At 38.7% G+C, this 16,442-nt stretch overlaps 1 protein-coding gene across 4 annotated transcripts in view; it reads right to left on the minus strand.

Annotated features, from left to right (window-relative positions):
* MARK1 (microtubule affinity regulating kinase 1) overlaps positions 1-16,442 on the minus strand; it is a 114,257-nt gene that overhangs the window by 44,812 nt on the left and 53,003 nt on the right. For all 4 annotated transcript variants that reach the window (XM_044266807.1, XM_044266806.1, XM_044266804.1 and 1 more), the window contains exons 4-5: positions 4,792-4,840; positions 3,647-3,712 (exon numbers count right to left, since the gene is read on the minus strand). In XM_044266807.1, coding sequence (XP_044122742.1) covers positions 3,647-3,712; positions 4,792-4,840 — 115 coding nt within the window. The remainder of the gene's footprint in view (positions 1-3,646; positions 3,713-4,791; positions 4,841-16,442) is intronic.

The following is a 16,442-nucleotide window of genomic DNA, read 5'->3' on the forward strand; positions in this document are numbered from 1 at the left end:
TTGAGTATCTGTAGCAGCTTATGATTTAGCAAAACTCTTTAAAAAATAAGTCATAAAAACATAACCGAAAAAACTTGCTTTCTGATTTCAAGTATTACACAAAAATACAGTCAACTCTTTATTACCCATTCTAATAAAGGGAAGCCACAGTACGAGCAATCAAAAAGTTCCATTTGGCTTTGTATTTGGAACCTACATGTCAGACAAAGTAACAAAAGTCATATCACGCCGGATCTCTCTCTTTTAAATTCTACACGTCGTGGAGTCTTGGTCAACCTCCTTTTCACTACTTCCATTCGCACGGATTTCAGCCACCTCCTTCCTCTACTCTGACCACGCTATTCTCACGATGCTCATCTGGTCTATTTTGGTACTTTTAAGTACGCACACAGAATTAAACCATCCTGCGCGCATCTCCCATTACTCCAAATGAGCTTTATTATCATACCTGTCCTATCCCCATGAGAGAACACAAAGTGGACAGACAATACATACTTGCTGAAATAATTGAAGCTAGAAACTACAGAAATTTCCCATTAGATCCATTACTTTACATGTCTGAAGTTTTTTTCATTTTTCTTTAGTCAATACTATAAAAAAAGCAAATTAATATTTAGTTACAGTATTAAAAATAAAATCTCAGTGTAAGGGAGAAATTTATTTTTTACGTCCTTATAATATACACCATATAGATCTACATGTATATTAAAAACTCACAAAATGGGTTAAAGAGTTCTTATAAATACAGCAAAGTGGTTAAAACCCAGGCTTTAAAATCAGACCAGTTTTGATATGAATCCTGGTTTAGCCCCAAGTAGCTACTGGGAGGTATTAGGAAGATTTCTTAACTTTATTAAGACCAGTTTCTAACCAGTGCCTATCTCACACGGCTGTTTTAAGATTAAATGAAATAATGCATGTGCTTATTAGCACAGTGACTGGCATATAGTAAGCACTCAATAAATTATATATTTGCATCTAAGTATACAGAAAGTTGTATAAATATTCAATATCAATCCTATAAATATATAAGTAAAAACCAAATATGTAATGATGTATGTCAGATGAAACTAATACATCTAGAATGTCAGACAACATATGAAACCAAGCATACTTAAATGACTGAATGGGATGATGAAAACAGAAATGAATGGATGCTCTGGTCGACCCATCACAGTAGTTAATTCTAGTGCTCGCTTCGGCAGCACATACACAGTAGTTAATTCTAGATATGTGAGTTTAGGCTGGGAAAGATGTATGCAAGAGTTCAAAAATATGGACTGCTCTTGAGTCCTGCTCAGAAAGTCCGCACCCCAGGTGTTTATGAGACTTAGTCCTTCACTTATTGTATATACTGTTTGCTTGTGATTTGCTTCCCCAAAGAATGTAATCTTCTCGAGGGCAGGACTGTGTCTTTGCTCATCCATGTGTTTCCCAGCACCAGAGTAACATCTGGTGCACAGAAACATTTAATAAATATTGTTTCCATGAATGAAAGAGGGAATCAACACACCATTCCAGAGCAGCCCCGACACCTACTTTTCATAGGCTCTTTTGGATTAAATATGGTTCTGAATCATAAATGAGTTTCCTGCCTACCTAATCACCAAAGATCTCCTGCTCTGTTAGTGAGCCAGAATCAGATGATCTAAATACTCTTGACAAAGAGGCAGCTGTTTAACTCAACTCTTTATTCATGTGAGAGTCAATCCTAAAATGTCTAGAAATTTCAGAGGAAAAATACTAAATGTTGATTATAAAAGTTACCTTGCCATTTATAGATTAAAAAGGTAAGGAAATCATTCTAGATTTGCCACCGCAGAGCCATGATGGTTTTGTGAAAGGGTCACTGATGAGCCAGACTCAAAGAAAACTCATCACTGGCAGTTAGAATGGAATGAGAGAGCACCTGGTTTGGGCTGAATTCCAGTATACACCTCTGCAGACTGCACCCCAGGGCCCCTCCTAACTCTGCTACTGAAGGAGAGCAGTGATGACCCCATGTGCTCTCTGGTACCCCAGCCATTGCTCCCCTTCATTAGCACCAATAGAGAGTTGACTGTACTTACCATCTATTGTCAAACAGCATACATGTTAATATTAACACAGCCTTGTGGTGAACCTTCATGAAATCAGAAGCGTCCACCGATTTTTAGCGGTAATTTCTCCTATCAAAGCATGTCTAGCCCCTTTCTCTAGACTTCAGATCAGTAAAAGGGAAAAAAAGAGTCCAACTGAACTAAAAATATCACCCAGGGTTCCCACGCTGACAAACTGTTATATAAATCTAACTAAAGGATAGAAAAAAAGAAGCAGTTCATTATGTGGTATCTCTGTAGGTTCACTGATTTTATTATAGAACTACCTTTTATGCAAATTCACATGGCTGTATTAATATATTTATAAATCCTGTAATAATAAACCTTAATGACATAGGTTTTCGGGTTAAGTAAAAAAAAAACCTACATCAAAACACTTTTAGGTTGAGAAAAGGCTTTGCAAAAACCCGAACCTACTGAAACTTTCAATCTGCATTAAAAACAGAAAAAGCTATTAAAATATATGTAATATTTGTAGTAAACATTTTTGGAAATCTAAGAAACAGTATAAAAATACATAGTTTGGATACAAAAGACTAGAATAAATTCTCTTTGTCCAACGTACATAAAATCTGAATTACCATAAAAATCTATACACTTTTATTAGCTAAAAGGACTCAACACTAAATTCGACCCTAAGTTTCTCTATTGATTAGCAAAAAAGATAATTAGTAAAAGTGGCTTAATTAATTTTAGCTAGCCGTCCCTCTTTTTTATTTGCTTAACTTCTTTATTCTTCAACTGCTTAAAGCCTTTATTCTTCAACTGCTTAAACATTCTTTTTTTAGTTATTAAATAATTTATCTCCAAAAAATTTTAAACGTGTTTCTAAGAAAGTCTTATGCTTAACACAACAGTGATTTTGAGCAGATATACCTCTCATTTGAAGAAAAGTTCAGAAGATGAAACTAATTTTCTATTATATACCAATGTTTAAAAATCACTCTTACTTTTGACACTATGTAGTCAAAGTATATATTATATTCTGCAAACACATCTTATTTCTGTCGACTCAGTCTTCTAACTTATAACATGTATAAATCAATACTTGTTTAAATTGAAACATTTTATGGATTATCTTGAAAATGCATGTATATTGAGAATCTGTCATATATGAACAATCAATGAAATAAACATCTGTCCTAGAACATGCTTTTACTATAAACTTTATTAAATATATTCTGAATTTGAGATTCCCTTACAGCCAAGTGCTTCTAATCACAATAATATAATATTTAGACAAGAGAATCAAAACATTCATTGATAACAATGCAAATTTAAAGTTTAGAAAAATGTCCCTAGGCAATTTTTAACTGAGCCAAAATGTGACTTTTAAATGTAGGATCAATGGATCTTGAGAGTAAATACTGAATTTTACTTAAGATATATCACTTAAAAGTATTTTAATAAAACTATACATTCATTAATGTGATTACAGTGAAGACATAACTGTTACAGGGAAGACATAAGTGTTCCAATGAACCTTTAGGTGTTGATAATTCTGTATGTCTCATCAAAGATAACTTTTCCATCCCTCTCATCCTTACCCCCACTCGCGTACTCCATGACTAAATAGAGGGTCTTCTCTGTTTCAATAACTTCAAACAATTTTACTGAAAAAAGAAATCAGAGATATAACTTGTAATTATTAGCACATATTGGATCTGCTTTAATTTAAGTATAAATTTTCCCTAAGCCAAGGGAAATTTTGAGTATTTACTAAAAATCATTAATTATAATTTTAAACTGAAAAATTCTCTCAAGAGTTATTACTACTATGGAGGAAAACTACTTACCACAAAGTGATTTGGAACCAACTGCTGGGTCAAAAGAGTTAAGTTTCTGGGGTTAAAAACTCATTACTTTTTCTAATGAGAATAATATAATAAAAAGGGAAAAGCTTAAAATCAGAATAACAAAATTTTAATTAAAGCTTATAAGGAGACTTATTATAATGAGCTTATCATAAAATGTTAAACAATCTTTGGTAGAGAAACAAAAAAATTCTATAATTATGTGGTGTTACAAAAGTTTCTGGTTAAACAGCTACCAAGTTATCAAACTTATGTAGTTGAAATTATTCATCACAAATAATCACATTAACAACTCTAATAAACATAAGATTTTTAAGTGTAAAAGAAACAAGTGTTAAGAAAATGAGCAGATTAAAAGAAAAATTACTTTTTACTTCTTACAATCCAATGACTTCCTATGTACTCAATATATTTATATTATTTGTAAATGTAGAGAAAAATAAGAACTTATGGCAATAAGTAAACTAAAACTGAAATAAATTCTATTTTCTTAAAAATTCAAATTAGTGATTTTCCCTATAAACTACGGTCAAATCCAAAAGCATTTTATCAAAATTATCTGAATTCATTTCTTATAAATACCTCAATGGCATCCAATTGCTGTTTAGAACAATTTAGTAGGGAGATACAAAAAATATTCATATGCATTAACCCCAAGTCACATGTATTATTTTAGTGGAGAGCACAAGACAGCAAGGTAGTAGAAAATAGCCATCTGCAGCCTTCAATTAACTTCTTTATAATCTATTTTTACCAAAAATATCACTTTCTCAGGTTATCACTCTTTTTATAAAGAACACCCTTAAAATTCTATCTTTTCAAATAGCTTCAAATTAAAGAATATACCTCATCATTAACTGTATATGTAAATTTCATACCTATATTAGGATGATTCAATATCTTCATTATTCGTACTTCTCGAAACAGCTGTTAAAGAAAACAGGTAGACATAATTCTGTTAAAATTATTCACTTGAAGAAATTCATCATCTTATAAGACACTAGGAGATCCTGGTAATGAGCTAAGAAAGAAACAAGAGATTTGTTCCTCAGGCTCAACTCTAACTTTGCTGACACTTGATTTCCAGGACAATTTTAACAAGATGGATTCAGATGGTTCTTTGTGCGGGTAGGTGTAAATACACCATATACCATAAAACTCAACATTTTTATTTGACTACTCTTCATTACTGCAAATAAAAGAAAAACACTGTAGAAATGAAACTAAATGATCTTACACATAATTTTTATCCAAAACCAATATTCCTTGGGGGCAGGGAGGGGAGTCCTGATTCTTTAGTCATCTCCACTGGCTGATCAGATGCCTTATGAAAGATTAAATGATAGAAACCTACACCAAATAAAATTTGAAAAGGAAACAAAACTATTTTCAGTAGCATTTTTAGGGAAACATATAATAACAGTAAAGGACAGAAAAAATATATTTACCACTTTTTAAAAAAGATTTGATTTATTTATTTCAGAGAGAGAGATCACAAGTAGGCAGAGAGGCAGGCAGAGGGAGAGGGAGAAGCAGGCTCCCCACTGAGCAGAGAGCCCGATGCAGGGTTCAATCCCGGGACCTTGAGATCATGACATGAGCCGAAGGCAGAGGCTTTAACCCACTGAGCCACCCAGGCGCCCCTATATTTACCACTTTATATAAAACCAAGGAATACTGAAAATCAGTCACTTTTTGAAACACAAGTGTTAAAAATTCCATTCCTTTTACTTTATAATATAGGGCCCATTTTTTTAAAGTCTGACCTGGCATTTTTTTCCCCTCTATGTTGTCTTTGAGAACATGTTAAGTTCAAAATCAATTCAAGAAAATAGAATAAGTGATGATATTCCAAAAAGTCTTTATTATGACATATGTTTTATCAGAATACATGTAAAGTTGATGCTTTCAGAGGTAACATTTCTCCAAGGAAGATAGACAAAGGGCCAGGAAGAACATGAAAAGTTGCTCAACATGATTAATCACTAGGTAAATGCAAATCAAAATCACAGTGAGATAACACCTCAGACTTAGGATGGCCACTACTAAAATATAAAAAACAACAACAACAAAAAACAATAAATAATAAATCTTGGCAAGGATGTGGTTCAAGTGTAGGTATCTAAAAGACTGAAAGCCGAGACTCAAGCAGGTATTGTATACCCATGTTATGATAATACAATGGTATTATTCACAACAGCTGAACGGTAGAAGCAACCCAAGTGTCCACTGAGGAATGAATGACCAAATTGTGGTATACCCATACAATGGAATAATATTCACTCTTAAAAATAAAAGAAATTCTGACATACACTGTAACATGAAAAAACCTTGAGAACATCATATTAAATGCAATCAACCAGTCACGGAAGGAGAAAACCATGTGATTCCACGTGCATATTAGGTATCTAGAGAAGTTAAATTAATAGACATAGAAGGTAGCCAGAGCCTGGAGTGACAGAGGAATAAAGGTTTATTGTTTAATGAGCACAGACCTTTCAGTTAGGGAAGAAGAAGAAAGTTCTGGAGTTGGACGGTGGTGATGACTGCACAATAATGTAAATGTACTTGATACCACTGTACTTACTTTTAAAAATGGTTAAAACAATAAATCTTATGTGTATTTTAACACAAGTTAAAAAACAGAAATATAATGTGTTGTTATGCCTCAAAAGATTTAACGTGGAAAAACCTACTTAAGGCTTATCTACCACAGAAATCTTGTCCCAGCGATCCTTGATAATTGGCATACCGAAGTGCAGGCTGTACGTAAGTCTCTCTCTGTATGTGTGTGTGCACATACATACATATTTATACATAAATCGTAATGAAATCTATGATCATGTAACTTTAACAATTAAAAACTGTACATCAATAAACAGAATATGACTTGACCTCCAAAATTCACCTCACCTCCGTCAACTCTATCCATCCACATCGGCAACACTGGATTCCACACGTCTCTGTGAACATCCATTCTGTAATCCCTTTTCTATACTCCCATCCTCCAGTTCATTATCCACACAACACTACACTATTTCAGATCCACTGGCGGTTTCCCAGTGCCATTAGCACAAAGCCCATGATCTTCAACATGGGCTACCAGGCCTTGAAAATCAAGATCTTGCTTACCTTACCATGCTCATCTCATGACACTCTAGATAACAACTAGATGGATGTCTCCTAGACGGATTTCACTCAAGCCAACCAGCATCCTTCTCAGGTGAGCTTATTACTAAGATCCCTCTCTACTCAGGGCCTTTGCACAAGCTGTTCCCCCTCTTCCTGGAATGAATGTTCTTCATTCACTTTTTGAATTATGAAGTACTTCAAATTTGTTAAAAAGTAAAGAAAAACATGAAGGACATTGGGAGATGGAGAAGAGAAGAGAGTTGGGGGAAATCAGAGGGAGAGACAAACCATGAGAGACTGTGGCCTCTGAGAAACAAACTGAGGGTTTTGGAGGGGAGGGGGTAGGGGGTTGGGTAAACCCAGTGGTGGGTATTAAGGAGGGCATGTATTGCATGGAGCACTGGGTGTAGTACACAAACAATGAATTTTGGAACACTGAAAAAAATTCAAATAAAAAAAGTACAGAAATAAATATAGCACCTACTTCTCTACAACCAAGAACAAACAACTTATGCTAATATTCTGCCATATTTTCATAATATTTTATTATTTTTAATAAAACTATATATTTCAAATTTATAATTTTTTATGTTTAAGATTTTATTTATTCTATATATATATAGAGAGAGAGAGAGAGCAAGAGAGAGCACACACGTAAGTAGAGGGAGGAATAGAGGGAGAGGGAGAAGAAGGGGGAGAGAATTTCAGGAAGACTCTGCACTGAGTGCAGAGCCTGGTGTGGGGCTCAGTCTCACAACCCTGAGATCATGACCTGAGCCAATACTGAGTCGGATGACCAACTGACTGAGCCACCCAGGCGCCCATGAATATTTAATTAATAATTTTATTTAATAAAATATTGTTAAGACATTAATCATTATAGTCATAGCTAGAAATTCATCCCCACCTCTTTTTCTTCCTTTCCACCCTAGATAGAACCACAGCCCTAAGGTTGGTATATAACAAGCTACATACTTTTATAATTTTCTATATGTATATATATAAATAGCAATATTACTTACATAAATGGCAATATTACTTTTTTGTGTTTCAAACCTTATATAAATGGAGTCATATTGAAATTATTTCTCTAAACTTATTTTTTCTCCAACATAATGTTTCTTTGTTCTATCTCTGTTGTGTATAGATCTGGTTCATTTACCAGAATTGCTGTGTTCCATTATAAGAAGAAACCAGTTTATATACTGTTCTGTTGAGGATGCTTAACTTATTTATATATTTTCACTATTGCAATCTGTGTTATAATGAATATTCTTGACATGTTTCCCTAAATACCCAGAAACTTCGTTTTTGATCATGTTGCGTATACACCTTCCACCTAATTTGCCCCCCGCCCCCATTCTGTACATGACGGGCTAGAACTCAAGAAATGTTGAGTGCCTACGCTGCTTGGTCTTTTCTATCTTGGACCCCATAACCCAAATGACCCCTTAGAGCTAGAAGTCTCTGTTACTGGTGGTTTTTGCTGACTGGAGCTTCTGACAAAGGGAACAATCTCTACTTATAGGGGGCCCCATAGGGTTTGGGACTCATTCCCTCCCTAAAATGACTAATGGGTTTTAAAAAGCAGCTATTAGTTTGCCACCAGACTGTTGTCAAGACAGAATACCTGTCTCAGAGAGAGGTCTGTTGACCAAACTGCCTTACTCAGGTCCGTGGGCTAGAAGGAGGTAAGGAATATAGCATCAGAAGTTGTGTGTGTGTGTGTGTGTGTGTGTGTGTGTATACATATGTCTAAATTACACCTAAAATATAGGTGTTTTTAGGGCAGTTTTATGTTCACAGCAAAATTAAGCAGAAAGTACAGAATTAGCCTGCCCCTCCCATCCCCATGCGCACAACCTGCCCAACCATCAACGTCCCACACCCAGCAGTCCATTGTTTTACCGTCAGTGACTCTATATTGATACATTATCACTCCAAGTCTATAGTTTACATTAGGGTTCATTCTTGGTGCTGTAAATTCTGTGGGTTTTGACAAATGTATAATAATGACATGTACCCACCATTACAGTATCACACAGAATAGTTTCACTGCCCAAAATAGCCCGTGTCTCATCGATGTATCCCTCCCTCTCCATAAATCCCTGGCCGCCACTAGTCTTTTTACTTTCTCCATAGTTTTGTCTCTTGAGAAGATCATACAGTCGGAATCATAGTATGTGGCCTTTCCAGATAGACCTTATTCACTTAGTAATATACACTTAAGGTTCTATGACGTCTTTTCTGGACTTGATAGAGTATTTCTTTTTAGCTTTGAATAACATTTCATTATATCAACATACCAGTTAATTTATCCACTAACCTACTGAAGGACATCTTCATTACTTCCAAGTTTTGACAACTGTGAATAAAGCTATGCTATGAACTCTTCGTAGGTTTGGGCATGGACCTAAGTTTTCAGCTCATTTGGGTAAATACCAAGGATGAGGACTGCTAGATTACACGGTAAGTATGTTGGTTTTTTGAGAAACTACCAAACTGTCTTCCGAAGCGGGCATACCATTTTGTATTCCCACCAGCAATGAGAGTCCTCGCTGCTCCACATCCTTTAGCAGTGTTTGGTGCTGTCAGTGTTTTGGATTTTCACATTCTAATAGGTGTGTAGTGGTATTATTTCATTGTTTCAGTCGTAATTCCTAGTAACAGATGGCACTGACCATCTTTTCATAGGCTTATTTGCCACGTATAGATTTTCTTTGATGAGATGTCTGTTCAGATCATTTGACCAGTTTTTAATCAGTTGTTTGCTTTCCTCAGTCTTTTCAAGCCAATTTTTTTTTTTTTTTAAAAGAGAGTGAGAGAAAGAGAGAGAGCATGAGAGGGGAGAAGGTCAGAGGGAGAAGCAGATTCCCCATGGAACTGGGAGCCCAATGTGGGACTCGATCCCGGAACTCCAGGATCATGACCTGAGCTGAAGGCAGTCGTCCAACCAACTGAGCCACCCAAGCGCCCTCAAGCCAATTTTTGAGCCCGTTCCAATCTCCGACAATACCAGAAGCCTGGGCACAGTAGCAAACATGGGTTGTCCATCAAACACCTTGTCAATTCTACTCTGTAACATCAGAGAATGGGTCATTCACACAAGTAGCCCTGGAGGCCCTGGCAGAGGAAGCCAGAAGTCACATCCCCTCACTTTTCCCTTGTGGGTCTCAGGGAGGTAAAAGGCCTTGGTCTGAGTGGGGTGGCCTCAGGTCAGCAGAGGGAAGTGTGCCCAGGGGGTCCTGGAATCCAAGTAACTATCCCTCCCGCCAGGACTTTGGAGGCTGATGCCGGGGTGAGGCTCTGTGGGATCTCCCGTGTTCTGGGGGCACAGTCCCCTCCGAACACACTCAGGGTTTTTGTCTTAGCTTCTGACCCCACCTAGGCTTCCTCTGCTTATTGGATGAACCGTCCTCCAAGTAAGACTGGCACCTCCAGAGAAAGAGGAAGTGAGGGAGCCTAGCATCAGACGACCTTTGCTCAGGGATTCCTTTGGCTGACAGCAGAGGCAACAAGTGGGTTAGATTTTCAGAAAACTTATACTTCTGCTTTCAACCTTTTTATACAATTCACATGTAACTATAAAATCACAACTCACAAATCTGATGATTCTGGGTTTTATTAACCAGAGTTCCCTTCTCCCTTGAAAAACAAGTCAAATACTATGCCAGCCTCTTAATTTTAAACTCATGGCTTTCATGAAGTCATTTTATGAGCACTGAGTAATAAAATCAACCACCTAAACATTAAAAAAAAATCATTTTACAAGGAAAAAGGGTTATTTGTAACTCAGGTATAAATATATTTTTAGACACTGAAGTTTTTTAAATACTGGTTTTTTCCCCCTGAACCCTACACCTGAAGAATGTATTATTCAGAATAAACTACAAATAGTCCCTATTTCGGTTTTGCTATACTATACAGATTCTAAAGTGGCTAGACCTGGGATTAGCCAGGTCTAACTAACACAACTTCTGATTCAATCATGGGAATGAAATCCCATCACCTTTTCTATTAATAGGAGCAGCATTACTGTAACTGTCATTTGCACTCACCAGTATCATAGTTATTGTGTATTCCTAGTAGGAAAGTCCCTGAAACCAATATGGCTCTCCTACACTTACACATAAGTAAACGACCTCTGTTTGCTTTACTTGGTCTTGCTTTCTTATTAAGACTTTCTCTGTGAGGTTGCTGTATTTGACTATAAAATCACAACTCACAAGCACTGCAGGAGAGAAGCTGGTAAGTGGGTTCTGCTTTGTCAACCGTTACTCTGTACGCCCTCGGCAAACCCCGTGTGATGCCTGAGCGCCCTCCATGCTCACGGTCCGCAGGGCTCCCTGTACCCTCGAGCTCCCGAAGCTGAAGAGCATGCTTACCAAAGGTTATCTAGGCCCCAAACATATCTGTCAGCTATAGACATTACTGCAAACAGATAATGTAACTCATATATGAGTTTTGTATTGCTGAATAAGAAATTATCACACCCTGGCAACTTGGAACAATACGCATGTATCATCTCGTGGTTTCTGGGCAGGGCTTCTTTGGGTCCTCCCGTTTCCATCAAGGTGCTGCTCTCTCATTTCAGGGTCCCATGGGGAAGAGTCCATGTCCAAGCTAACCCAGGCTGCAACTACAGAACTGAGGACTCTGGCTTCCTGCTGGCTTCTGAGCGGAGGCCACCCTGACCTCTTGGAGACTGCTTCCATGTCCTTGCCAAGCGGCCTTCTCCAACATGGCCATTTACTTTATCAAGCCAGCAAGGACAATCTCCAGGGCAGGCTGCCTAGCAAGACAGGCCTAAATAACACAATGTAATCATGGGAATGAAATCCCATCACCTTTTCTATATTCTATTGGTTAGAAACAAGTCAGAGGTCCTGCTCACATCTAAGGAAAAGGGATTATATAAAGGTGTGAACACCAGAAGCAGGGATCATTGGGGGTTGCCTTAAAGTCTGTCCAATACAACTAAATGTTACATAAACCAATGAACTAAAGTTTATTGTTTACCAAAACAAGCCAAACTGAATAATCTGTGAATCCTAGATAAAAGCTACTAAAGAAATTATTGTCCACTTAAGTGTGGGCAAGCTAAATGTCAAGGATGAAAATAAAATCTAGTGGTCTGCTCTCAGATCATTTCTGGGTGTCTTTAAATTCTCCCTTTATTAATTAAAGAAACAAAACAAAACTGGAAATGGCAGCAAATGTGAGTTTATGGGTGAGATTTGTGCAAGAAAAATGAAGCTGAATGCCAATCAACAGACCCAAACTAGGAGTGTAGGGTGGAACCTTGACTTATGTGAAAAGACTGGTCAATGGTTATGTATTTTATTCAACTTAAATGTTAAATGTCCATATCATTTTTCATACTTCTTCCCATTAGCGTATGTCTTCAGTTAACAGCTGCTCGCTGCAGTGGAAGAGGGCTTCTACCTACTTTCCCGCTGGCACGGCCACTTCTAGAAGGCGGTCCAGGAGGTGCAGCATGGACAGGCCACACCAGCTCTAGTTCTAGCTCCTCCTCCTCCTCCTCTGCCTCAAGAAAACATATCAGATTGTAAAAGTGGAGACATATTGTCACAGGGGTAATCTTGAATTTATTCTCATTAATTTTTATGCAATTATTAGCAAATTTGGTAGTTTATTCTTGGAAGCAAACTGGTGGAGACAAATCTTACAATGTATAATGAAAACATACTGATGTCTCCTGGCAGCTCCATGGTTGAGAATCCGTAATCTCACGGAATGGATTAGATGCATATCCTTTGACATTCCACAGATGCTCGTTTTTGTTTACTAGGTTTTGAGTGCCAATGATTTCATGAATGCAGTCCCTGACAGGAACCTAGAATTTAGCCACTCTGTTCTACCAGAAGAGATGAGCTGGAGACAGGATTAAAATTATCTTCTGGAGGTATCTGGGTGGCTCAGTCAGTTAAGCGTCTGCCTTTGGCTCAGGTCATGATCTCAGGGCCTTAGGGATGGAGCCTAAGCTCAATTAGGCTCCTTGCTCAGCAGGAAGTCTACTTCTCCCCCTCCCACTTGTCCCTGCTCCTGCTCTTTCTTGTTCTCTCTCTCTCTCAAATAAATAAATAAAATCCTTAAAAAAGTTATCTTCTGAAAATTGGGGCACCTAACAAAAATGTCCCTACAAAAATGTATCGAGAAGGCCACTCTACTGCTCTCTGGAGATGAAGCCAGGGAAACAGTTACAGGAAGGGCCAAAGTTCTCATCAGAATGTAATTTTTTATTCCAGTGAAAAGAAAAACACACAGCCCTCTCAAAGATGTCTTCAATATGCTGTTCTATCCTTAGTTTCCTCTCCTTCAGTAATCACTGACAAAGAGTGAGGAAAAAACCGTGACCAGTAAGAGCATGAAGGGGTCTGTGTGGGCTGGGGGTGTGTCGGCTAGAAATGACAGGCAGTTGTGGAAAGACAAGAGCGGTTGCTGCTGGAAGAAGATTTTCGTGTGTTTTAAGGGGCACACTGACCTCGGCCCATGAAAGCCCGTGGCCTGACCCACCCACCACCCTTTTTCCCAAAGAAACACTTCAACTGTCAGCTAGATTTGGGTCCTTAACACCACAGATCCGGAGAATCGGGGCCAACCACACGGTAGCACCTGGCTTAGTAAAAGGTCCAAGATGTCTCCTCCTCCTCTTCACAACTCCCCTTACCCCTTCCCCAAACCACAATATTCCAGCTGGCCGCACACAGGAAGGGGACGGGGCTAATTCCCGTCAGAGCCTCCACTTCAGAGGCCCGAGTCAAAGGAAGCAGAGAGCCAGAGAGCGGGTGAGCCACATACATGGATGTGACCTCTCAGCCCAGAGCAGACCATCTTCAGCGAGGGCGCCCGTGTTCCCAGGGCTTGCTCTTCCTCAGGAAAGGTGGACACGGTGGAGGGCAGAAGGAGAGCTGAAAATGCAGACCATGCTAAGAAGCATACCTCGAGATGGACAGTTATTGTTAAAAATATCAATTACTGTATGCGTCCTACGTCAGGTACAAGCCAGGAAAACAAAGGTTTGCGAGTACGTTAAATAGCCCCACACGACTATTTGAGTTTCTGATTCGAATTTTTAGTTCATTTTTTTCTTGCTCGTTTTCAAACTGTGACATCATGATGTTTCCAGCGTTCTTCAACTTAGCAGGAATGCTCCGAATTCACAAGTACTCTCCAGACCCGCTGTGGGCCGAAATCAAGGCCAGAGCCTGCTGGAGCCCCGCGTGTTCAGTCCGAGAAGCGAGTGCTGCGTGAAGGCCCGCGGCGGGCTTGCTCTGTCGGCAAGGCGGGGAGGCCCTCCCTGGTCGGACTTCATGACCAAGTAGGAATACTTGGCCGTTCAGTGGCCTGAACTGTTTCCTCCTTGGTTCTTGGCGTTGTTCCAGGGAACTGAAGTGAGTCAACAAGGGAGATATTTACTTTTCATTTCAGTCCTTCTAGTTAGGGCTTAAGGTCAGGGTCAAACTCCATTAGTGTTCATCAGTATTTGCCTCATTTGTGAGCATTTTCTGGGTCTCCCCTCAGCTGTTCTCTTGCTTCCCATTGCTTCTATTCCTTTTGCTTCTTACTCTTTTTTTGATGATGGGGAAATCTGTTATATTTAGAAGTAGCCACGTGGACATGGCTTAGACAATCCTCGTTCTATTTACACCCAAAGCTTCGTAGTCAGGGGCCAGTCGAATGGACACCCTCCTTCCACCAGACCCGCTCACCGTGTTGCCCTTGGCTTCATCCAGGTCACAGGACTCCTTCACTGCTCCTTTGGTCTTGAGACAGACGGAGAACACTGCGGCCACGGGGAACTTGACAAAGGCAGAGTGGTCAGGCCTGTTGCCATTGGGAGAGCTCTTCCAGGCTTCACGGGGAACTGGGGCTCATAAGAGAGGAAGGCGACATTCAGATCTTCTTGTGCCTTTTGACACAGCCTTCTTGGCCTTTTTAATATTTTGTTCTGATTTGGGTTTGGTGAGGGGCAGGAGCCCTCCTTTGCCTTTACTGTAATCTTTATAAAAATCCTATCTGTACCTTTCATAGCCATTTACTGGTCTGTCAATGAGAGGTGTGGGCACTGCTTTAGCCTGCAAGTGATGTTCAGCTCCTAGAGACTGCTAGGTCGTCATTGAGACTCTCTCGGAGAGAGAGATTTGATATATGATTTCCCGACTGGTATGATTAATATATATATGATTTAGGGCGCCTGGGTGGCTCAGTGGGTTAAGCCGCTGCCTTCGGCTCAGGTCATGATCTCAGGGTCCTGGGATCGAGGCCCGCATCGGGCTCTCTGCTCAGCAGGGAGCCTGCTTCCTCCTCTCTCTCTGCCTGCCTCTCTGCCTGCTTGTGATCTCTCTCTGTCAAATAAATAAATAAAATCTTAAAAAAAAAATATATATATATGATTTATATATGATATGCCGATGTTAACAGACCCCTATAGATTAAACTTTCAGCTTTTAAATTTCTAGGGTCATCACCTCACTCTTTTTTCAGCCTTCAGACATCTTGTGAACACACCACATATTTTATAAAGTTATTGCTAGTCGCATAACAACTTCAGACAAATTTCTGAAGTTCTTCCCATGAAATGGTAGTTGGAAAAAAGAGATCTGAATACAAGTAAATGAATATATATTAGATGATTTCTAACTAAAAAAAATAAAAGTGTTGTTCAGTATTGCTTCCCAACCTTGACAACCTTTAAGTCAACTATTTGTTCCAACATTAAGAGAAGGTAATGCTTTTTAAGTGACAGGCTGGGCCACTTTCCCAAGTTTCATCTAGACGGATTACAAGATTATAAGATTCTTATTTCTTATCAACTAGTACCAATTGTATATTGCTCGAGTCCTTCCCAAGGCCTTGGACAATTCCGAGCTCAAGCTAGTGCTAAATAAACGTACTGTTTGAGATAGTGAATCAAGTAATTTCAGACAAAATATATTAAACATAAAATAGATCGAATGTGAAAACAGTTTGAATTAGAAGGGATGGAAATTAAAATGGGATACCATAATGCACCCACAAGGTTGACAAAAACCAAGAAATCCGATAACATAAGGTGTGGGCAAGAACGCAGAGCAGCAGTAAATCTCACAGTGTTGGCAGAAGTATAAACCGGTATAACCACTCTGAAGAGCAATATGATAGTATTAGTAAAGTTGAGGATACGCGTGACCTTCAACCTAGCAATTCCGCTTAGAGAGATACACCCTATCACATCTGCTTGGAGACATACATCCTTTTACACATCTTCACAGAAAAGATATACACAATAACGATCAGTGCAGCACTGCTTCTGCAGCGAAAATGGAAAGCTAACTAACAAGGAGAAAAAAGTGAAACACAAGAACACCAGGAACCGTCTACACATCCACCAGCC

Source organism: Neovison vison, chromosome 10 (genome assembly GCF_020171115.1).
Source record: "Neovison vison isolate M4711 chromosome 10, ASM_NN_V1, whole genome shotgun sequence".
NCBI classification, from domain to species: Eukaryota; Metazoa; Chordata; class Mammalia; order Carnivora; family Mustelidae; genus Neogale; species Neogale vison.